This window comes from Pteropus alecto, unplaced genomic scaffold (genome assembly GCF_000325575.1).
Source record: "Pteropus alecto unplaced genomic scaffold, ASM32557v1 scaffold75, whole genome shotgun sequence".
Classification (NCBI taxonomy): domain Eukaryota; kingdom Metazoa; phylum Chordata; class Mammalia; order Chiroptera; family Pteropodidae; genus Pteropus; species Pteropus alecto.
Genome location: NW_006440638.1, coordinates 20718644 through 20741235, shown reverse-complemented (window position 1 = coordinate 20741235; position 22592 = coordinate 20718644). Strand labels below are relative to the sequence as shown.

At 48.6% G+C, this 22592-nt stretch overlaps 1 protein-coding gene across 3 annotated transcripts in view; it reads left to right on the top strand.

The window, feature by feature from the left end:
* Positions 1–4968, top strand: part of FLNB (filamin B) — a 130919-nt gene extending 125951 nt beyond the window's left edge. For 2 of the 3 annotated variants that reach the window (XM_015593693.2, XM_006917668.3), the window contains 3 exons: positions 943–1161; positions 2091–2294; positions 3269–3456. In XM_015593693.2, the coding sequence (XP_015449179.1) occupies positions 943–1161; positions 2091–2294; positions 3269–3456 (611 nt within the window). Of the gene's footprint in view, positions 1–942; positions 1162–2090; positions 2295–3268 lie in introns of all 3 variants that reach the window. The other variant, XM_015593691.2, reaches the window with a different exon arrangement.
* The last annotated feature ends 17624 nt before the right edge of the window (positions 4969–22592 follow it).

Below are 22592 nucleotides of genomic sequence, written 5' to 3'. Positions count from 1 at the left end.
ATCCGTTGGCACTCTCTTTTGGCCTAGCTTTCTTTTTGTCACAAGACAGCTGCCTGTGCCAGAGGCCCTCATGGGCCGAGCGAGAGGTTGCGTATACTGGGGCTGCAGTTAGGGCATCGGAGGCAGCCACACTGTCCATCCACTGGCCAAGAGGTGGGCCTGGGCTCCGGAGCTGCACAGACTTGAGCAGATCCCAGCTCTGCCACTTTCCAGTTTGTAACTCTGACCGGCAAGTGACTGAACCTCCCTGAGCCTCAGTATCATTTATTGAAGAGGAATCACTGGGCATGTAAAATGATACTTAGCACAGGATCTGGAGCCTGAGTGCCGCAAGTGGTGCACAGTTAGCTGCGGCTGCTTTGTAGGTCCTGCTCTTATTGCTTGTATTCATGGCAAGCAAGATGCGGGCTGGCAGATTCTGGCAGCAGCACCAGTCTCCAGCACGGTGAGTGGGGCAAGGAGCCTGAGGAGAAAGGAGGTGGCACTGGGCCTCCTTGGCTTCTCCAAGTCCACCCAGAGGAAAAAGGAAAGGTCAAAGAGGCCCACGCTTCCCATCCCCCTGGAGGCAGAGCTAGACTCTGGCAGCTGAAGCCGTACTTCGGGTTCACAGTGACCACTCAGGCTTCTCCCCCTCAGCCATGGCTCATGCCTCGGGGAGAGAACAGGGTGTCCAGGTGGTTGGTGCTGGTGGGCGAGATGTCGGCCACACTATAGCCTGGGCTTTGGAAAAGTAGTTACCAACCCTGGGGCCTGAGATTCTCTGTGCCAGGAGCTCAGAGTTAGTCCTGGTGGGTCCCCATGCCTCTAAGGGGACCCCTCTATGAGGGAACCTGTGCAGGCCCCCGCCACTGCTTCAATGCCCCAGGGATAGTGCTCCAAACCACACCTCCTCATCCCTGTAAACCATCATTGTGATATTTACTTCCTCTTTCTTTATCCCAGGTATCCAGTCTGAATTTTTCATCAACACCACCCGAGCGGGGCCGGGGACATTATCTGTCACCATTGAAGGCCCATCCAAGGTTAAAATGGATTGCCAGGAAACCCCGGAAGGGTACAAAGTCATGTACACCCCCATGGCCCCTGGAAACTATCTGATCGGCGTCAAATATGGTGGGCCCAACCACATCGTGGGCAGTCCTTTCAAGGCCAAGGTGACAGGTAACCAAACACCTTGGAAATTCATCTTCCAAGATTATCAGTGGAGCTGATTGGTAGTAGAAACGATAGATGATTTTAGTTGTGTTGAATCTACTTTGCATCTTGATTGTAAAGAAATGGTAGGATATGTTAGAGGGGGCTGCATGTTCAAAACTTGCAAAATAAGTAGCAGAAGTTGAGAAAGCTTAGGTGTTATTAGATGGTGTCTGTCTCTAACAGAAAAGAAGAAATGTTTGCATATTTGGAATCTCATGTATTTGTTTAGATCACAGTTTGAAAAATCACCTCGTTTCTCATCCTCATTTTAAAAATAATCAAAGGTCTTATTAAATTTATAAAAATGTGCCTCCTTCAGAACACTGGGAAAAAATCCCAAACAGTAAAACCATCTCATGGCCCCAACCTAGGTAACCACCATAAATACAGTGGTGAGTTCCTTCCACGTGCCTCTTTCTACTTGGTTCACTGTTATATAAGTAGTTATAAGTTCGTTGCAGAAAAATTAAAAATTCAGATAGAAAAATTATCCCCTCACATGCAGAGAGAATCATATTTGATGTATTGTTTGTTATATGCTCTCCTAAACTTCCACACTGCTTATACACAGAGTGCTTTATGTAAATGGAAAGATGTGGGTTCCACGGGGTGACACGTGGTTCTGTGGGAGGGATTTCTAGGCCTTGTCAGCCAAGGCCAGACTCGTCCATTTGCCCAGAAAACCAGAACTTAGTTGTGTGGGGAGAGACCCTAGGAGGTTTAGAAGACATTATGGGTGCGAGATGGGGAAGTGGTAGCATTTCGATCCAGGTGTTAAAGTGATGTGTGGCTTTTGGGTCGAGGTATTCGGGTGTGGGGGCACTTGCCTCTCCGGCTGAGAGGTCTACTTGTTCTAGCCGTTCACACCTGCCTCCTTCCCTTCCATGTCCTAGGCCAGCGTCTGGTCAGCCCTGGCTTGGCCAATGAGACCTCATCCATCCTGGTGGAGTCGGTGACCAGATCTTCAACAGAAACCTGCTATAGCGCCATCCCCAAGTCATCCTCAGATGCCAGCAAGGTGACCTCTAAGGGGGCAGGGCTCTTGAAGGCTTTCGTGGGCCAGAAGAGCTCCTTCCTGGTGGACTGCAGCAAAGCCGGTAGGCAGCCTGGCTCTGCCCGAGAGTGGGGGTGGGGGGTAGCTGAGCACCCACCATATACTGTGGTCTTCCCTACTGTAGTCTGCAGTACCCACCCACCCACGTAACCCAGCCATTTGCAAGTAAACATGTTTATTATCATATTCCATATTTAGTATTTTTAAATGATTTTCCTTTTGCCTCTTGATTTTTTTTCACATGACTTCAAGGTAGATAGGAAAGGTGGCGTTATCCCCATTACCGATGACAAACTGAATCAATAACTTGGCCACTTCTCTGCCACTTCTCTTCTCTTGCTTCAAATTTAATTGCACTCTGAACTTAGATATTTATTTGGGTGTCCATGGTTAGTTGCCTGGGTTCTGGCATCTAGCACATCGGGGCTAGAAACCTAGCTCCACCACTTACTTATCCACCCCCATCCCTCCCTTCCTCCCTTCCTCCCTTCCTCCCTTCCTTCCTTCCTCTCTCCCTCCCTCCCTCCCTCCTTCCCTCCCTAGCCATTTGACCTTTGAAAAGTTACTAAATCTCTTTCTAAAAGTCAATTTCCTCTTATCTAAAATGGGAATGAAAATAGTACCTTCTGTAAGGTTCTTAAGAGAATAAATGAGATCAGAATAATCAATACCTACATAATAGCCCTTACTATGTGCAAAGGACTTCACGTATAATAAATCCTCTAAACCTCACAATGAGTCCATGAGGTAGGTGCTAGTGTCATCCCATTTACAGATAAGGAAGCTAAGACAGAGAGAAGTGAAGTTCCATGTCCAAGGTCACCCAGCTAGGACGCGGCAGGGCAGGGATTTGAACCCATACTTTCAGGCTCTATGAGTTACCACACTCTCCCACCTCTCGGGTCCCCAGCATTATCATAGATGCTGGTATCATTCCTTTAGCTCTCATATCCCCTCTTCTTCCTCTGCCTTCTGGGGTGCATCCTCATGGAATAATCACCTTCCTCTGCTGCCCAGGTTCCAACATGCTGCTGATTGGGGTCCACGGTCCCACCACACCCTGTGAAGAGGTCTCCATGAAGCATGTGGGCAACCAACAGTACAATGTCACGTATGTCGTCAAAGAGAAGGGGGATTATGTTCTGGCTGTGAAGTGGGGAGAGGAACACATCCCCGGCAGCCCCTTCCACATCACGGTGCCTTAAAAGAGTTCTCGTCAAATCCTGGGAGGAGTTCTGGTGGTTGCTTTTGTTGCTTGTTTGTAACTTGTTTTATACCATGTCCTCCAGCCTGTTTGTGGGTCTGAAACCTCATTCCAAAAACATTGCCTTTCTAAAGTGCCTTCATAAAGAAGTCCTAGACTTGACTCTTTAGGAATGTGTTGGGGACTGTTAAGAAACGCAAACTTATCAAATGGGCTCAGCAAATTGGAATCTGTGGCACAGATCACTCCCTACAGGCAGACTGAGAGCACAGGCAAGGCCGATGTTTTTAAAAAGTGAAATTGGTTACCAATTTATGAAACAAGACTGGGAGAGGGAGGAAGGGCAGGGGAAAAGAGGAGACCTAGTTTAGGTTGTCATTTAGAAAAGAAGATGGCTTAAAACCAGCTTCATCTCTTCCAGGGCCCACGTTACATAAGAAAAGGCTGTTATTAGGTGGACAGCATTGTTTTAACACTAATTACCATCCCCGCCCCAGTCTGTGGCCTATTCCCATCTTTCAAGGGGCAGAGTCTAAGCCGTGGCAGACAGGCCTGAATGGCTTCCTGCTGCCTCTCCCCTCATTCTGCTGATTATTTTCCGGCATAGTCAGAATGGGTGACCATCTTGGCCAACCATGTTTTTGCTCTTTTTAAAGTCTGTTTCAGTCGGTGAGTCTGAGAAAATTCTGCAGTGGTAAGCAGCGCCCCCACTTGCCAAAGATCCCTTTTTCTGACCAAAACTAGCCCTCGTTCTTAACACATGTTCCAGCCATTTGTCAGTCTGATGAGCCTTACCAGCACGTTGAAAGTGACAGCAGGGGTGTCTTTGTTAGCAGAGGCCTTCTCGTGACATATCACTCCACACCCATCCCATTCCATCTCGATGGTCATGTTTTCTAGAAAATAATTATAGATAGGAAAATGAAATTCCTGCCGACCTTTGGCCTGAAAATCAGGGAATCGTTAAGGAGGTGAGGAGGGCAGCAGCTCATCGGTGGTCCTTTACTTTTGGGCAGAAATAGTAAGCTACGTAGCTGATGGTAGCTGTGTATTTGGCCTTGACCACGTCATCTGAGGCTGCTTAGAAAGCAGTATACAGGTGCAAAATTCTAAAAATTGGGCGTAAGGCATTTTGCACGCCTTCTTACAGACCTGCTTTGGAATAAAGTTAAAGCGTTCCTGGACGCTGACTGCAGGGCCCAGGTGTGTAGTGTGATTGAGGCAGGCAGACCCTTCTGATTTGCTGCTTAGTCTTGAGGAAGTGGCTCTGTTGTTGGGAGTGCCTCTGTGAATGGGACAGGGGACGACCTGGGCGACCTTCACCAAGGTGTCGCAACTTGGGGGTGAGCGCAGGCAAAAGCCCACCATTAGCAACTGGAGCGGCCCGAGGCCTTATAGAAAGGGAGGGGCACAGGCCTCGTAAACTGGGATGTGGAAGCGAAACTGGAATCAAATGCCAACTGTAAATTGTATCTTATAACTTATTAAATAAAATGTTTGTTCCTTAAAGCTGCCCTGGTGCTCTTGGATGTCACTTCTGAATAAATGGTTTGAATCTTTGACCAGCTCTTCAAACCCTTGGCTGAAAGGACACAGATTCACAACGTGTTTTGACCATGAATCTTGCCTCTTTATGCAGGGGGAGGTCTTGCTTCTCCGTGAGCCTCAGTGGGAGTTTATCCAGATAGGGCCAGCACGAGGGTGAGGGACATTGGGAAGGGGGCGTGTGGGCCCTGACACTCACACAGCCTCTTGGAGAGGTTTGCTGGGGCTTGTGCTGGATGAGAGTCCCACATAAGAAATCCACCTAGGTGAAGGCTATGGTTTAAAAGAGAGGGAGAGAAAGCCTCTTTTCTAATTACATGAGAAACCCTCATTTTAGGGAATTTATTCAAACAGGCAGCTGTCACCTGTCATTCCACTGCCCTTGGACAGCAGGGCTCACTTGGCGTATGGTTTTCCCCTCCCTTCTCTCTTCCTCTGCTGTGCCTTCCTGCTAGGGAGAGCTGCTGGCTGCACACTGAGGCCTCCTCACCCACACAGCCGTCTTCAGCAGTGACACCATTTTACAGCGACAACACTGACTCAGGTGTTGCAATGACATGTTTGCAGTGTCAAAGCTCACTTGGGGTAGACACTGGGCCCCCACCTTTTTGTCCTCCCGACGAGGAGCTCTGCCTCCCTGGTTATACCATTGTGGAAGCAGGAACACAGAAAGAAGGGGACCCAGGAGTCCCTCTTAAGCCCCTGGTAGTTGCCATAGTGATGGTAGGTCCTAGCCCTGCCCCCACCCTCCATTGGGGATGAGGGGTAGAGGGAAAGGGGAGGAAGGAAGACACTGGATCTTTCTATGTGTCTCTTCCTGACACCCAGTTGTTGTTCAGGGTGGCGATTTGTTTACCTCTGAAATGTGGGAGGGGGTTTGGAGGAAAGGAGGTTTTTCTCCTACCCCTCTTGGAGGAAGCACCTGTATCTATCTGTCCGCCTGCACTGTGAATGACTGTTCCTGGACTCCCAACAAGGTTCGTGGGCTTTGAGGAGTGCAGGCTTTGCCCAGTGAGGTCTGGATAGGCCACAGTAGGCTGGGTTTTCCCACAGAGGAGCACAGGGCCACAGCCATCGGCTTCTATACCTTGTTGAAGTCTGGCTGGTTTCTAGGGAGGTGGCACTTGAAAATTAACAGCTAAACTTTGGTATCAGGTATGTACCTTAGGGCTTAAACACTGGCTCAGTCATTCGCTGGCTTTGTGGCCTTGGGGAGGTTGTTTCACCTTTCAGAGCATACCTCCCTCGGGGTGGGTGTGAGAAATACTACTGGGAGCTATGAGAGTCTCAGCCACTGCTACCTGTGATCAACGCCCCTTGGAGGTGATCTACGGGGGCTTCTTGCTAGCACCTGGAGCTGCACCTGGCAGTCCACTGCCAGGTATATGAAAGACACTTCAAGGTGAAATCTGCGTACCTCTCTATGGGTCAACAGCTAGAGCCACAGGGCAACTCTCACCTGCATCTGGACTTGCTGCTATGGGAACCGGCTCTTGTTTGTACAAACACCTTGAAAACTGAAACTTAACCCTGGGCAGACCAGGTGCCAGGCCCTTTCTATCTTTTCACTGGTTAACTGCTGCTTTCCTACCAGGATCTGACTGGACCATCACTCTTTAGTGGCTGATGGAGGTTAGGAAGACGGCAAGCAGCTGGCAGCAGCCTTGCAGAGATCCTCAGTGGAGACAAGGCCCTGCCCCCTTCCAAACTCAAATGCCTGCCTCTTCTTAATCAAATTTCCCTCTGCAACCCAGGGAAGCACTCATCAGCAATGCTGCCAAGAAGGAAACATTTCATTAACATGTTTCTGTGTTTCCAATACACTTATAAACATTTGCACTCTTGACCACATGCCTAGCCTTAAGACTTCAAAGGGGCCTTGAAGATGAGAAATCCATTTTGATGAGTTTGGTGTAAAATGAGTCAGGCACGTAGGGATTTAATTTCCCTTGAAAACGCCTGAAAAATTAGCAGAATAAAGGTTAATAGCAAAACAAGTACTCAATCCTTGTCAATCCCCCAGGTTTGTATTTTAAAATGGGAAACAAGGTTGTTAATTTAAGTGCCCTTTGGCCTTCATGCTGGGCCTGATGGAAGTAGGTCTGGGAAAGTGGTGGAATCTGTCCAAGTCTCCATTAACTTGGAGGGGAAGGGGCTTTGTAATCAGAGTATTCCACTAATAAAAACAGAACACATCTCGTTTAGCTCTCCCCCCGCCCCCCCCACAATAGCAAATCATAACTCCAAGAAGGAGTAAAAATGTCATTGCTCAAAGCAAGCCTGAGTTAGATATTTTTCCCCTCTGGCTTTGTCCTAAGGATGCTGCCCAAACACATGGTGGGAGGAATATTTTTATTTTTTATTTTTTTGGAGGAATCTTTTAAACAAAGGGATCCTTTTTGCTTTGTGACAGGCTTTTGTCTGGGCCCCTGAGCCCACAGGGGACCAGCTCATTTGCAAGGAATTTAGGGTGGCCCTCCCCATACTCCTCTCTTCAAGAGTTCTATAAGCAGGCAGGCCGGAGATGGGGAATTTACAAGCCTGACCTGTGACTCACATCCAGGGGTGTTTTGTATTTTGGACTGGATTATGTCCCCAGGACAAAGCTGAAAGATGAAAGAATCTGCAAGCCTTTTATTGCCCACATTACTCCCTCCGCAGGGACCACCGCCTTCCCAAGGCACCAGGACACCTCTCCCTTATGCTAAATGGTGGCAGGGTGATCTCAGAGAAGAAAACCTTAGTACAGGTGCCAAGCCATAGAAACGTCAGCTTCAGGCCCAGCTACAAGCAGCTCGCACAAGTAGCAGCAGAATAACCTAGGTGTGCGAGAAACTCTCAGAAAGCAGTGGGTCAGGTGCTGCAGGTTCAAGGCTGGATCCCAATCCCAGCTCTGCTGCTTACCAGCTCAGACACCTCAGGCAATTACCTTCTCTGCCTCAGTGCCCTCATCCACAAAATGGAGAAATAATGGGAAACTCACAGTCTAAAATTAACCTCTAGGAAGATCCCACAACATCTCCATCCTCCGATTGGCTGGGCAAACCTTTTCCCACCCAGAGCTGCTAGGAGAGGGGTGGCCTGAATCTTGGGGGACAGCTCCCCAAGGTGGAGTAGAAGAAGTACCTTAACGAGGGGAAAGGGGCTTATGGGAAGCCATTTAGCATGGCAGTTATAAACATGAATCAGTGGGTTCAAATCCTGGCCCTGCCATAGCCTCTGGCAGATCACTTGTTCTCACAGAAAACTGCTTCAGTTTTCCCTCCAATGAATGGGGTAATAGGACCTACCCCATAGAGTATTCTGGGGATTGACAAAATGCATGTAAAGAGCACATCATAGTGCCCAGTACATGGTGAGTGTTCAAAAATTACTACTGTTGGTGTAAGGTGCCTAAGATGATTCTTCTGCACTGAGAACTTAAATCCAGGAGGGGCTCCTGTAAGGACAGTCAGCACTGAGTCCTAGAAGAGGCATTTTTGGACAGAACCCTAGGCTGTGGATTGGGGTCAGCATCATCAGTGGGGGTGGATAGGGTAGGCCAATGACAGAACTCCCAGCAAGGTGGGCTGTTGGTGGCCCCGGGAAGTAGCCAGAAAGGTGGGAAGAGAGTTAGGTGAGTCAGGTGTACTCTGGAGGGCCCCAGCTCACGTCCCAGCCTCCTCTGGTTTCTGAGTTTCAGTGTCCCCTTTTCCCTCAGCACAGGCCCAGGCTATATAGCCAGGCCTGAGGCCGGGTTTTAAATGAGTTAATGTATCTGGAGTAAAAATTCTCATAAATAACACGTATTAATGCTAGGCACTTTCTTATGATTATCCTCATATTTTCAAGAGAATTTGCCGGCTTAACTTCAGAGAAGTTAAGTGGCTTCCCCAATTTCACACAGGTAGTAATGACTAGGGCTGCAATAAAATCCGGAAGCCCGAATTTAGGGATGTGGCCGTGAAGCCGAGTGAGGCACACAGGGGCCTGGCATAGAGTGGGCACTTGGAATCTGAAAGCAGCTTTCCTGAGTGCCATCGGCTGTCCCTGGGCGCGTTGGAAAGCAGCAGTTTGGAGGTGCCTTTCTGCACCCTTCCACTCCCTTCCCTGCTAGGGGAGCCTGTCCACTCAGTAGCCGAGCCTTAGTCGGCCACGCCTGCAAGGTCTAGGTGTTCCCCTTCTGGGTGGGAGGACTGCCGTCCAGCTGTCGTCACCACAGTGACCGCCAGGGGTCGCCTTGGACACGCGAACTGCAGCCCCGAAGGCGGCCTCTGCCGTCCGGAAAGCACGGGGTCTCCGAATCCCCGAGGAGGGGGATGCCCACCTCTGTCCTCTCGCGCTCGTGGCACCTGGACTTACCAGACTGGGGGTGGGGGCGGTCTGGATCAGGGAGGTTTTCCCGAGTTCTGGAATCAGGCTCCGCCCCCACAGTTCTGCCACTCACCCGCCGCCGCGCCGCCCCGCAGCGCCTGACTTTCCTCCCTCCCGCTCTCTCCGCCCACCCAGCTGCAACAGAGCTAACGTGAAGTAGCCCTAGTCATCGTTTTCTTGAGCCTTTTTCTGAGCACCTACTGTATTCCAGGCAATAAATCCAGAGGTACCCTGAAGATACAGATACAATGTTGAGCAAGACAGAGTACAGAAAAGCAAGCTCCACGAGGGCAGGACATTTTGTCGGTTTTGTTCACTTGCAGCTCCTGGCATGTAGAAGGCCCTCAGTATGGAAAGAATGGTGCTTACAGCCAGGTCAGGGAGCTTGGATTAAAAAGGTGTTTGCACCTCTAATCGGTGACCACTGTGAGTGCTCCAACGGAGATAAACAGGCCCAGGCTGTCCCACTTAACCAGCTGGCTTTTAATCTCCCCAAATTTCCCACAATTCCTCATAGCCCTCATTTTACAGTTAGGAAGACTGAGGCACAAAAGACAGTCTATGCAGCTGTACCCTTTCTTGCCTTTTGGACTAGGGTGGAGGGGGGCGGTCCCAGTCTGCAACAGCCTTACTGTACCCTTTCTTGCCTTTTGGACTAGGGTGGAGGCGGGGGGGCGGGGGTCCCAGTCTGCAACAGCCTTCCCCCACTCTGCCTGGCTAACTTGTGTTCATAGTTCAGGTCTCAATCAAAGAGCATCTCTTCCAGGAAGCCGTCCCTGACCACCACCACCCATCTTCTGCCTCTCCCTCTACCTACTCAGTTATGAGTCTGCCTCCCCTTCTGGATGGTGAAACCCCAAGAGCAGGAAGCATGTGGACTCTGTCCCTCCTCACCTACCTTTAGTACCTGGCTTGGTGCCTGGCATAGAGTCAAAAGCAAATGAATATTAAGTGAATGAATAAATGAGAGCATACCCAGCAGAGAGCGGAAAGGCAATTGGCCCCAGGGCATTGTGGGTAACCTCCTTCCCACTGGTATGCAACCCTGGAGGGCCCTGGTCAGGGAGGCAGAAGGTGTGAGGATCTGGGAGGTTGGCTGTATGGTCAACTGCTGGAGTACTGGTGGGTCCTCTTCTGTCCCACCCTGCCTGTGCCTCTCTCAAGGTGCTTGCCATACTCCGTGGTAGAGTTTTGTGTTTGTTATATATGACATGAGTTTTGGAGTCAACTCCAGTGCGACTACTTAATGTTTCTGAGCTCAGTTTTCTTATCTGGAAAAGAGAGGTAAGGATTAAGGGAGATCTCTCAGTAAAACCCTCAGCCCAGGCCTGGCGCAGAGTAGGTACTACCATGTACCAGCTGTGTGCCCTGGTGCAGGCACATCATTTCTCTAAGCCTCTATTTCTCCACCTGCAAAGGAGGCTATGAGAGCCCCAGTAATTGAGGGGGGTGATTTAAAGCATATGGAGTGTAGCACAGCAGCTAGTACCAAGTAAGTACTTGTTAGCAGCTGACACTCATGGAAGGCTTCCTCCATGCCAGGCACTGCCCCAAGTTGCTATGCACTGACCTGTCATTCTCTTAATATTAAGGCTAGTTCCCATGATCATCCTGTTGTACAGATGAGGCCACAAAACTATGGAGTGGCAGAGCTGTGTCTGAGGAGTTGGCATCCAGAGTCACCATGGCAACCTCTCCAGCCATGTGTCTAGAGCTTCTTGAGGCTGGAGACTAGGCCTCTCTGTGGACCCCCTTGGGTGCCTGGTCCATAAGTAGGTGTACATTGGGGTTTACTGAATGGAACAGAGGCTATAGTACCCCATGGACCACCCTGAGATCCTAAGGGTATGAGGAAGAAAAGTCTGGGCCCTGAGTTCCTCTGAGGCTGAACTCCTGCCAGGTGCCCTGGGTGGGTCATGGCTGGCTTTTGCTCCCTTTTCCAACATGGTCTTCCCTACAGCCTATGGTTGGCCCCAAGTCCCCTGAGTCCCCAGCCCCTCCTCTCCAGCAGAACCTTGGCAACCTAGCCTTCATCGGTTGCACGTATCCTTGGAAACGAGACACCAGCAGTGCAAACACAGGCCAGAGAGCTGTGGGCAGAATGTTTCCTACTTTCCCCACCTCCACCCCCTCCCTGCCATGAGGGATCTGTTCACCTCCCAAAACCAAGCCTACTGGCAAGAGCACATCCAGAAGGAGGCTGCCGCCCGAGTTGCCTGGAAGATCAACTATGGCCACAAGTACCCAAAGCAGCGGCCGGGGCCCAGGAAGACGCTCCAGCAGGACCCCTTCAAGTCAGCCCTGGGAGTGGGGCCATTGCCTGCCACCAGCTCCCCTGACAGCAAGGAGGTACGGGTTGGACAGCCAGAAACCAAGGGAATCTGGGATCGGCTGTCCAGGGAAGTGGATGTCCAGGGCCCCCCGCCCAAGGGAGACAGAGTCTGGGAGGCCAAAAGATCAACTCGGGGGCCAGCAGACCAGACCAAACCAGAGGGCTTAGAAATGAGGCAGGTGCCCCCGAGCACTCTGCAGCTGCTCTTCCAAGGCATCTCTCACGACGGCCAAGGCCGGGCCTTGTACCTCCGAGAGCGGCATCGGCAGAAGCCGGAGGAGAAGTTTCAGTACCCGATCTTGTCATCCTGGGAGTACGGCTGGCACGTGGGTAAGGGCCACCACCATCTTGCCATTCTAGGCCTTTGCAGGCAGGCCCTGCCTCCCTCCCAAGCCTCATGCTTCATCACCCCTCATCAGCAGCACAGACCCCTGGCTCAGTGCTCTCCGAGCAGGCCAAGCACCTTCACACTTCCAGGCCTTTGCACTTTCTGGTGTCTATACCTGGAATGCTCCTCCTGCCCCGCTCCCTCTGCTGGTTAACTTTCACATGTTGCCTCCTCTGGGAAATCTTCCGAGAGTCCTCTAGGCAGATTTAAGTCCACCTTTGTGCCTCTGCAGCTTTTTGAGTCTGTGAAAGCACTGGGCCCACTGTGTCACCATTCTTTGAGTATTTCCATCTGGTGAGCGCTTTGGGTTCCAAAACTTCTTAGTAAACTTTATTAATGTCTTCCTAGCTCCCAGCTTGGGGCTGGTACTCAATGACTATGGGATGAATGAACAAATGAACAAATGAATGAATATGAACTAGGGAATGAGGCCTCAATTTGGAATCAGGAAGTGTGAGTTCAAATCCTGGTTTCATCACTTCCAAGTTGTGTGAGCTCAAGCGAGAACCTTAACTTCCCTGCGCCTCAGTTTATACATCTGAAAAGAGGGAATAAATTAGCATCTGCCTTCCTATGTCACAGTTTTGGAGAAATCAGGTGGAAAGCACCTTGAACAGGAATTATCCTTACGAAAGCCCCGTGAAGTGGGTGGGATGGACATTCATTCATTCAACGTGTGATTCTTTCATTTGAGACAGCCAGTTGAGGGAGATGAGTTAGTAAATGAACAAGCACAAAAGAGTGACTCACTTTGAAATTAGGAAGCCTGGGTTTGAATTCTGGTTTGTTCATTCATTCGACAAACGTTTATCGAGCACCTGATATGTGTCAGGCACTTTTTATCCCTGGGATATAGCAGAGAGTGAGACAGATACGGTCTGTCATCGATGGCCAACAACAAACAGATGTAGGATGTAGTGTCAGGCAGTGACCCGTGCCACAGTGCAGCGCTCTTCAATCTTTATAGTGCACAGGAACCACCTGGGGATCTTGTTAAAATGTAGTTTCCTGTCTAGCAGGTGAGGTCAGGGATGGGGTGAGATTCTGCATTTCTAACAAGCTCCCCGATAACACTGATGCTGCTGGTCCATGGACCACATTTGAGTGCGGAGGCTATAAAAAGAGAGAAATCAGGAGAAGAAGATGGAGACTGAGGGGCCATTATGGTTAGGCAAGGTGGTCAAACGTGAATTCAAACCCAGGCTTCCTAGTTTCAAAGTGAACATTTGAGTGCGGAGGCTATAAAAAGAGAGAAATCAAGAGAAGAAGATGGAGACTGAGGGGCCGTTATGGTTAGGCAAGGTGGTCAGGGAAGGCCTGCTGGGAGGGGACGTTTGAGCAGTTCTGAGTTGTATCTACTCCATCAGATCCTTCCGAGAGGAGCCTGACACCCTGAGAACGAGTCTCAATTTAGGCACCATGCAGGGTTCCCTGTTCCTCCCTCCTGCTCCAGCCCAATGCCCAATGCCTGGGAAGCCATTGTCAATGTCAGGCTTGGGGCCACCCAGAGCAAGCAAATTAAAATACAGGATGCTCAGTTACATTTGAGTTTCCGTTTGCATGGGACATACTTATACTGAGAAATTACTCATTGTTTATCTGAAATTCAAATGTAACTGGGCATCCTGTGTTTTATCCAGTAACCCAAACATCAGAGACAGGGGAGCTGATTCTGGATGCCCCTGGGTACTAGGGCAGCACTGGGTTCAGGACAAAGACAGGGGGACTGTTTTCCTACGTAGTGGTTTTGCTCTGGAACACTCTGTATACTTCTGGCCTCATGCCCCTACCCCAACAAGTTCAGGGACCAGATGGAAAACAGATGACAAACCTTCTGATGACCATTTTTCCAACCTCCCAACACAGTTACAGAAAGGAGTTGTGTCATCCCAGTTGGTACAAAGAGCTACGGGAAAGGGGTCGAAGGCATTGTCTGGGCCCCAGCTGGGTCAGCCCCAAATGCCCTTTTACGCATAGAAAGCACCAGTCTAGTGCCCCACATAGTTAGTGCTCAAGAAATAGTGACTGCTATCATTATCATCATCATCATCATCATTCCAACAGACAGGATTTGCAGCCTATGGGCATTTGGGGGGCATTAGGTCAGACTTGGGCAGGACACTGGAGGTGCTTACCATGGAGTACAAGATGGGTGGGGATATCATTAGACAACGGGAAAAATGTGAAGAGAGGTATGTGAGCTTGGGGAAGGGATATGGTCAAAACAGTTAACGACTGGAATGGCCTGTGTGCCACCTATCAGGGTGCATCCTGGTCCTTGAGCCACAGCAAGGTCTCTAGGTTTCCATGCTATGCCAGACGTATCTTTTAGTTATTGGATCCTAGGGAGGCTAGGAGTCCTATGGTAGGGGTCCGGGGATATGAGGGGCAGTGGCTACTCCTAGCGTACAGAAGGATTTCGCTGCTTTAACAACCGGAGCAGTCCTAGCAGCGCATACCTGTTGATCCTCAGCCCTCTGGGTTGGGCTAGGGCTGGCAGGAGGAGTGGTGTCCCCAGCTCAACCGAGCCTTTGCTGTGTTCAGGGGATGCCATGAAGGACATCAGACGTTCAGCTTATGCCAGGTCCCAGCCCATCACAAAGACCTTTTACATCAAAAGTAGCGTCTTCCATTTTCCACGGCGAACGGACCAGCTAATGTGAAATCGCTGGCGGGCAGTTCAGAAGTGGCTCCTTCCTTTTCCCATGGTCTGTCTGGATCCTGCAGAGCAGAGATGCTGCCAGCGCCACCACCTATCCCTCTGTTCTGTGTAGCCCTGCGTCTGCTGAGCATGGATGGGCATGAGTGCTACCTCTGGGATTCACCTGCTGCCTCTTGTCTGTCCTCGGTGACGTCCTTCCTTACAGAGCTCCCCACCCCTGCCATCCCCAGCATGTGCTGCTCTCCTGAGGAAACGAGAGAGTCTCCAGGTGCTCCAGCTGCAGACTCGGGGCAGGGGAGGTGTCCCTACGTCCTTAAGATGCTTAGGAGATGGGGAAAATCTCTCTGTCCTCACTCTCTTACATTCTGATGAAGGGACCCATAGCAAAATTGCTCGGTCCCAGGGTCTCCTACAGTTTAGGAAAGAAGTTGTTTCCATGTTTACTCACTGCTTTTTTCACCCCCAAGACCCTGCACTGGTCAGGGTTGCCTCACTGCTATAACAAACAGCCCCTAAATCCCGGTTGCTTAAACTAATAAAGATGTATTTCTTACAGCACAGTGCAATCTGATGTCCGGTGGGTCGCCTGCCACATGCTGATCTGGGGATCTAGGCTTCTCCCATCTGGAGGTTTAGCCATCTCCTAAATCATCAGATTTAACTGGGGGACAAGAGAAGAGAGTCAGAAAGCCTGGCGAGAACACTCTCACTCTTACCTCCCATGGCCTGGAGCTGACGAACATCACCTCCTGTCAGTCTATTGGTTACATGACTTCTAGATGTGAAAAGATTGGGAGTGTTGTATAACCAGGTGCCCAGGAAGAAGAAGAGAAAGAGCTCCTGAACATCTAGCCCATTTCTGCCACAGTACCCGTTGTGTCCTGTGGATGATCTAGGGGTAGATTTGAGCTCAGCCATCACCCTAAACTCAGAAGTCCCCTCCTGCATTAGTTTGCTAGGGCCGCCATAACAAAGTACCACAAACAAAGTAACTGAAAACAACAGAAATTTGTCTCACAGTTTTGGAAAACTCGAAGTCTAAAAATCATGCTCCCTCTGAAATCTGCAGGGGAATCCTCCTTTGCCTCTTCCTGGCTTCCGGTTGATTGCTGGTAATCCTTGGCATTCCTTGGCTTGCAGCTTCATAAGTCTGATCTCCGCCTTTGTCATCACGTGGTGTTCTCCCTGTGCGCCTCTGTCTTCACACGGCCACCTTTTCATAAGGACACCAGTCATATTGGAGTCTGAGCCCATACCATTCCAGTATGATCTCACCTTAACTAGTTATATCTGTCGTGATTCTATTTCCAAATATGGTCACATTCCGAGGAACTAGGGGTCAGGACTTGAATGTGTCATTTCTGAGGGGGACACGATTCGACCCGTAACACCTCCATCTGACAGCTAAACCTTAGTTCCTGGGGCCAACTTGATGGGTCTCTCCCCTTCTCTAAGGACGAGATCTCCCACAGAAACCCAGGTGTGTCAAATGTCTGTACCTGGCAGCCAACCCTGTTGGTGCACACAGCCTCTCATTGCTTCCAAGGCCTTGGGCACATAGGGAGCACAGAGAGTCATCCTGCACACAGCTTCTTGTGAAGCCAAAATGCTCGTGGGCACATCCCTGCCTAATCGGGGCACTGTGGTACCCTGCCGCTCCACCCAGGTAAAGAGCAGCCCCTCGGCTGGCCAAAGGAAGAACTGAGCAATCTTACCACTCTTGTGAGAGCCACCTCTAGAAGAATTTTTCTAGGTCTCTCCTGGTCTTCCTCTTAGCCTGAAATGTCACAGAAGAGCTGGGGCACTTAAAACTGCAAATGGAACTAATTTGCCTGGGTTTCCCTTGTCAACTTTGGGAAAGTTCTTGAGTGGGAAAGAGCAAGAGACAGAGAGCGTGAACAAGGGCCAATATGTGCAGGGGATTGATTCTACTGGAACTCACACTGCAGCCTTGCAAACCGAAGGCACTTAAAAAACACTTCTCGAATTTAATCAAATACCATATAGCCCCAGGGTTCCTCTGGGGTCATTTGATTGAAAGCAAAAACATTGATCCAGCAGTTCCCATGGGCCAGGCCTATGCCAGGCCACCGGGACATAAAGGGGGCAGATCTTGGAGCTCACAGCATGGAGTCAGAAGGGCTGGGATGGAAGAAAGTGGGCAACTTTGGAGCTCAAAAGAAGCAACGAGGGCAGCATAGGAGCTTGGGGCAGGCTTCCTGAGTGAGGTCACTGTCGTTTCTGTCATTTAATGAAACAATGCTTAGAATATGTCTAACAAGTGCCTGGTTCTGTATATGTGAGTTAAATTAATTATTAGGATGATGATCTCTATCAGCAGCAAGTCTGCAAGCTGTTTCAAAGAGGACAGGTTACCACCGGGGCAGCCTTTCTCAGCTGGGATTTTGCAAATAAATTATGCTTTCAGAAAATGATTTGGGTGATTATTTTCTCAATTCTCTCAAAGGTAATACTTCATAGCTAGCATCTGGAGGCGTGGGAAAGAGGTTGATTTATTACAAGCAGTGGATGTTCCAGTACGTTAGGGCTTAATTCTTCTGAATTTATTTATTTATATAGTTAATAAGCACCCATATGATATTTGCTATGTGCAGACATTTTTCTAAGCCTTCATTGTCAATTCAATGAGCCACCTGTATCCACTGAACATTTGGAATGTGTCTCATCCAAATTGAGACGTAGCGTAAGTACAGGACACATCGATTTCAGAGAATTATATTATAAAAAATGTAAAATATCTTGTTAATAATTTTTATATTGAATTACATGTTTAAATGACCAAATTTGTATATATTGAGCTAAATCAAGGATTGACAAAACTTTCTCTATAAAGAACTAGATAGTTAATATTTTCAGCTTTGTGGGCCACCAGTCTCAACTACAACACTACTCAGCTCTGCTATTGTAGTGTTGATGCAGCTGTAGACAAATGGGCATGGCCGTGTTCCAATAAAACTTTATTTAAAAAAACAGGTGGTGGGTTAGATTTGATCCACAGGCTGTAGATTGCTGAAACCTAGGTTAAATAAAACGTATTATTAAAATTAAATTTACTTAATCCTTTCTGCCTTTTTTAATGTGGCTACTGAAAATTTTCAAATGACAGATTGGCTTACACGATATCCCTATTGGATCTAAGCACTTTGCAGATATTAACTCTGAGGGATAAATCTGATATACTGGGAGAGAGGGGTGTGTGTGCGTGTGTGTGTGTGTGTGTGTGTGTGTGTGTCTGTGTGTGTAAGGGTAATGTGTGAATTCAAATGACAACCTAATGAGAGCATGTGGCGTTGGCTCCTTGGCTTGGCTTGGCTCCCTCACTGCTGAATATGGAGCCCCAAAAGCGGACTGGCTTGTAGCTGCTTTCTTGGGAGGTGTTTGAACCTGTCTATGCTCTCTCAACCTTTGACTAAAAAGAAGTTCCCTGAAATACCACCAGGTGGTGCTGTCGGACCACAGGGTATGGTAGTTGGACTACTGGAAATGGGCATTCTTCCCTGGATTCTGTCATCCATTTTCTGTGTGGCCAATTTCTTCAGCTTTAAAATGGGGTTAGACTTGACTAGTGAAAGCATGAATTTTGGAGGCAGACTGACCCGATTTGACTTCTGACTCCACTAGGGCCACATTACTATTTTCGTGGGACTTAGGACCTTTGCCTTCATAGGATCCCTTCTTACATAAAAAACAAACAAAACCTAAAAAGTGATATTTTACAGTTACGTTGGTATAATGAAAAATATATTAATACTATCCATTAAGATATTTCTTCAACCTAAAATTTCATTTTTATTTCCTTCTTATTTTAAAAGAAATTAAAATATTTGCATGGCCTAAAAGTATCATAGACCCTAAGCCCCACACCTACTATGCCTTATAAAAGAGTCGCCCTGGGCTCTACTGCTCTCCAGTTGCGTGACCCTGGGCAGGTTGTTTAACTAATCTGGGCCTCAGTTTTCCATCTATAAAATGGAGATGACAATAGACCTCACTTTTTTAGTGCTGTGGTTGGAATTTAGTGAGATAGTATATACCATGACTTCTTAGAACACAGCCTGGCAGAGAGCAAGCCTTGGCAAATGGCAGTTATTATTATTGTTATTATTATTACTATTATTGTATTATTATCTTTAAAGATATCTTCAGCTCTAACCTCTATGACACTATTAAAATATCTCAAGTGAGCAGGAATCTCAAAAAAATATATGTTGGAAAAATTCAATGAAACTTCCAGGGTATTTGATGGAGGCAGTAAAAGAGTTTCTCAGAGAAGAGAGAGTCAGCAAGAGTTTCTGCAAATGGCTAAAATAATTTCTCCTGCCATCAGGAAACTGATATCAGGTAAGAACATGGGCTTGCTCTAATCAGCCGGAACCTGGGCCACTTGAGGTATATATGCCAGGAGGCTAGAATCTTGGGAAAGGCCTGTGTGAGTGTGTGTGTGTGTGTGTGTGTGTGTGTGTGTGTGTGTGTGATCTGTCTTAGAGGAAGGGAGATTTGCATGGAGTCTGGACGGCCATGAAAGCCTTAGACCTATGGAGAGAGAGACTGTGTGCTTGCAAAGAAGTCAGGCAAAGACGGAAGCGGTGCTTTAGGCAAAGGGTACAGCATGTGCAAAGGCCTGAGGCAGGAGGGTGGAGGTCGAGTTCAAGAAACCACAGTGAGGTTTACCTTTAGCTGGATTTTAAGGTTTTAATTCTTGTGTCCTATTGTCATTCCATTTTATATTCTTCAAATGTTCTTTGAGAAACTTTAATACACTAGAGGGCACTGTTAATATTTTAATCCCCAGGTGATACCAGCAAAAACCACTCCCTAACTTTGTAAATTAGGTGTTTCCATCTAGAAGGGTTTCTAAAAGAAAAGTTACAACAATCCTACTACCCAATGTCTACTACCTTTTGCTCAAATATTGTCTTTATTTGTTTAAAAAATTAAGGATAATTCTGTAAAGGTATTGCCATCTACCCTGAGATGGCCCAGTAGTGCCCCTGAGTTTAATTCCACAAAAGTTTATTGAACAGTGACTGAGAAGACACAGCTCTGCTCTTATAGCGGGCATAGATTGGGGATGGGAAACAGACATCGGACAATTAATTACACATGGACGAGTGTTAGAAAGGAGCCATAAGGACGCTGTGGGAAGATGTAACTGATGGTCCCAAAGTAGACTGGGGGGAGCTGGCCAGAGAAGGCCTCCCAGACTGAGTGAGTTTTAAGCTGAATGGTGAGGAATGAGAAGGTTGCTGAGTGAATGGCCGAGAAGAGCAATCTAGGATGGGGGAACAGCACATGAAAAGGCCCAGAGGCTAGGGAGAGCATGAAGAATGGGGGACCTAAATTGTTTGGCTACAGTATACAGATGATTGAAAGTGGAGTTGGAAAGGTAAGTGAAGGCCAAGAGATACAGGGCTTTGTAAGCCATGGTAAGGACTTGGGCCTTTAATCAGAGAGAAATGGGGAGACTTGAGGGTTTGAGGCGAGGTGGGGAGAGGGGAAGATAGGATGAGGTTTGCATTCTAGGACGCACACCCTAGTTGTTGGGAAGAGAACAGATTGTAGGGGGCAAGGGTGGAAGTGGTGGGACTACTGAGGAAGCTGCTGCTATCATCAAGCAAGAGTCTGCGACTTGGACTAGGGCTTCCCCCTTTGCCCGTGGCTCTGTGAAGCCTGGCATCTGTCTGCAGCTTTGTCTCATCTACATGGAGAATTGGTGAACCAAGAAATTATTCAGCTAGTGTTCCATTCAAGGCACTCATTAGTTCCCAACCCATTTTCTCTGAAGAACTGAGCGTGTGTGTGTGTGCGTGTGCGTGTGTGTGCGTGCGTGCGTGCGTGCGTGTGTGTGTGTGTGTGTGCGTGCACACATCCTTGTTTCCTTGAGATTCCCTTAGTTTTACCTAATTTCAGTAGCTTCCCTGAATCCTAAAGCTTGGAGCTACTGGGGCCAGAGTCCTGTGGCACAGGGTTACCCACTCCTTCAAGATGTGACCTGTGGGTAAGCGACATGGGAATGCTGGCTCATTGTGGCCTCTGCCTTCAGGTCAATTTGGGTGGCAGCTCTGGTGGGGAGACACGGCAGCTGATGCAGGCGTGAACCCCTCTAAGTGGCTCTGCTCTCCCACACACCCGCCTGGGCAGGATGCCTTCCTCTCTCCAGGAGGATAGAGGAATGTGGCCTCCAGTTTGTCATGCTTCCTTTCCTGGTTTGGCAACTGCCCTTTATACTTCTCAACCCAAGGGAGAGACAGGAACCAGGGCTGCTGAACTGGAGGCGCTCCCTTCACCCGCACTCCCACCCACAGGGACAGGGTGAAGAGCACCAAAGAAGTATTTCTGTTTTTGAGGCAGGAAAAAGGTGCCGATGAGGAAGAGAAGATAATAAGGACTGGAATAGGGGCATCTCCATGTCTCAAGGCTCACTTGCCAAAACACTTACTGTGGCGAATGATAAAAAAATGAATGGCAAAATTCATTCTAAATGATTAAATGAGAGCCATATATACCCAAACATTTAGAGCGGCCTGCCCTTTGACAGAGGAAGTCCTGTTAACAAAAATACAGCCTCCAATTGTGGAGGGCTTACTGGGTGTCAGGCGCATAGTTGTTGTTTTACATGCATTATCTTATTTAAACTTCACCTATGAGATCGATTCTCTTATTATCCCCATTTTACACATAAGGAAACTAAAGGTAAGTGACCTGCTCAATGTCTCACAGCTAGCAGGTGGTGCAGAGTATGGCTCCAAAGTGAGCCTGTCCCCTACACCATGCTATATCTCTTCTCAGTTAAGGAGGGCTAGGAGAATGAGCTCAAAATCTGGTCCTCAGTCACCCAGGAGCTGGTTAAAATGCAGATTCCTGGGCTCTGTCCCAGACCTCCTGGGACAGACCCTGAGGGGCTGGGGCCTGGGCATCAGTATGGTGACAGGTCCCCTGGGATTCCGGTGCACACAAGTTTCAAATCCTCTGGACAAAACCAAAGCTGAAAGAATGCATATGACCAGGGTACACTCCACCAAAAAGCCATAGGAGCTCCATCCAGGTCAGGTGACCCAGGAGGACGGGAGGCTGTCTGCAGCTCCATTACGCTGTGACCAGTGAGAAGAAGCCCCACCGTGTCCCCTCTTGCCCAGCAGAATTTGCCTAGAAAGAGAGCTGGTAGATGCCCATGGCTCCAGTAACCTGCTCTGTGCAGGGACAGAGTAATGTCTTGTCACCAAGGAGGCCCCAGAGTGGCAGGACAAGTCAGAGCCACAGACATGCTCACTTCGTGTCTGGTCTACTTTCCTTCCCTCCCCAACCCAGCCAGGACTCTTGTCCCAGCCACACTGCTGGATTTTGGGGAACAAGGATGATCTCTCCTCTGGAGTAAGCTCATTGTGGATTGCCTGCTTGACCGTCTTGGACCTTGGAAACTGGAAATTTTCCTCAGACAGTGAACTCTACTCAGAAGAGGTGTGACAAATCTTTGCAGCCTTGCCACCTCCCCCGCCAATTCCTACAAGACTTCTGAGGTTAATTGGATATGTGGGGAAAATGGTTTCCCCCATTTAAGCGGGTACTTTTGATTTTATTTCCTCAGTCAGATATTACCAAATTTCAAAAATCAAGCTTATGGTCAATTTCCAATATAAAAAGTCACACCATCCCTAGTGTATTAAGGGAAATAAGTGCGGAGTGGGACTATGCATATAGTAGGTGATACACTGTATTTTTCAAGGTTATATACGTAGTACTTATTTATGCGTAGACTTTCTGGAAGAATGCATAAGCTGGTAAGAAAAGTTGCTTCTGAGACAGGAAGGTAGGGGCTGGGGGTCGGGTGCGGCATTC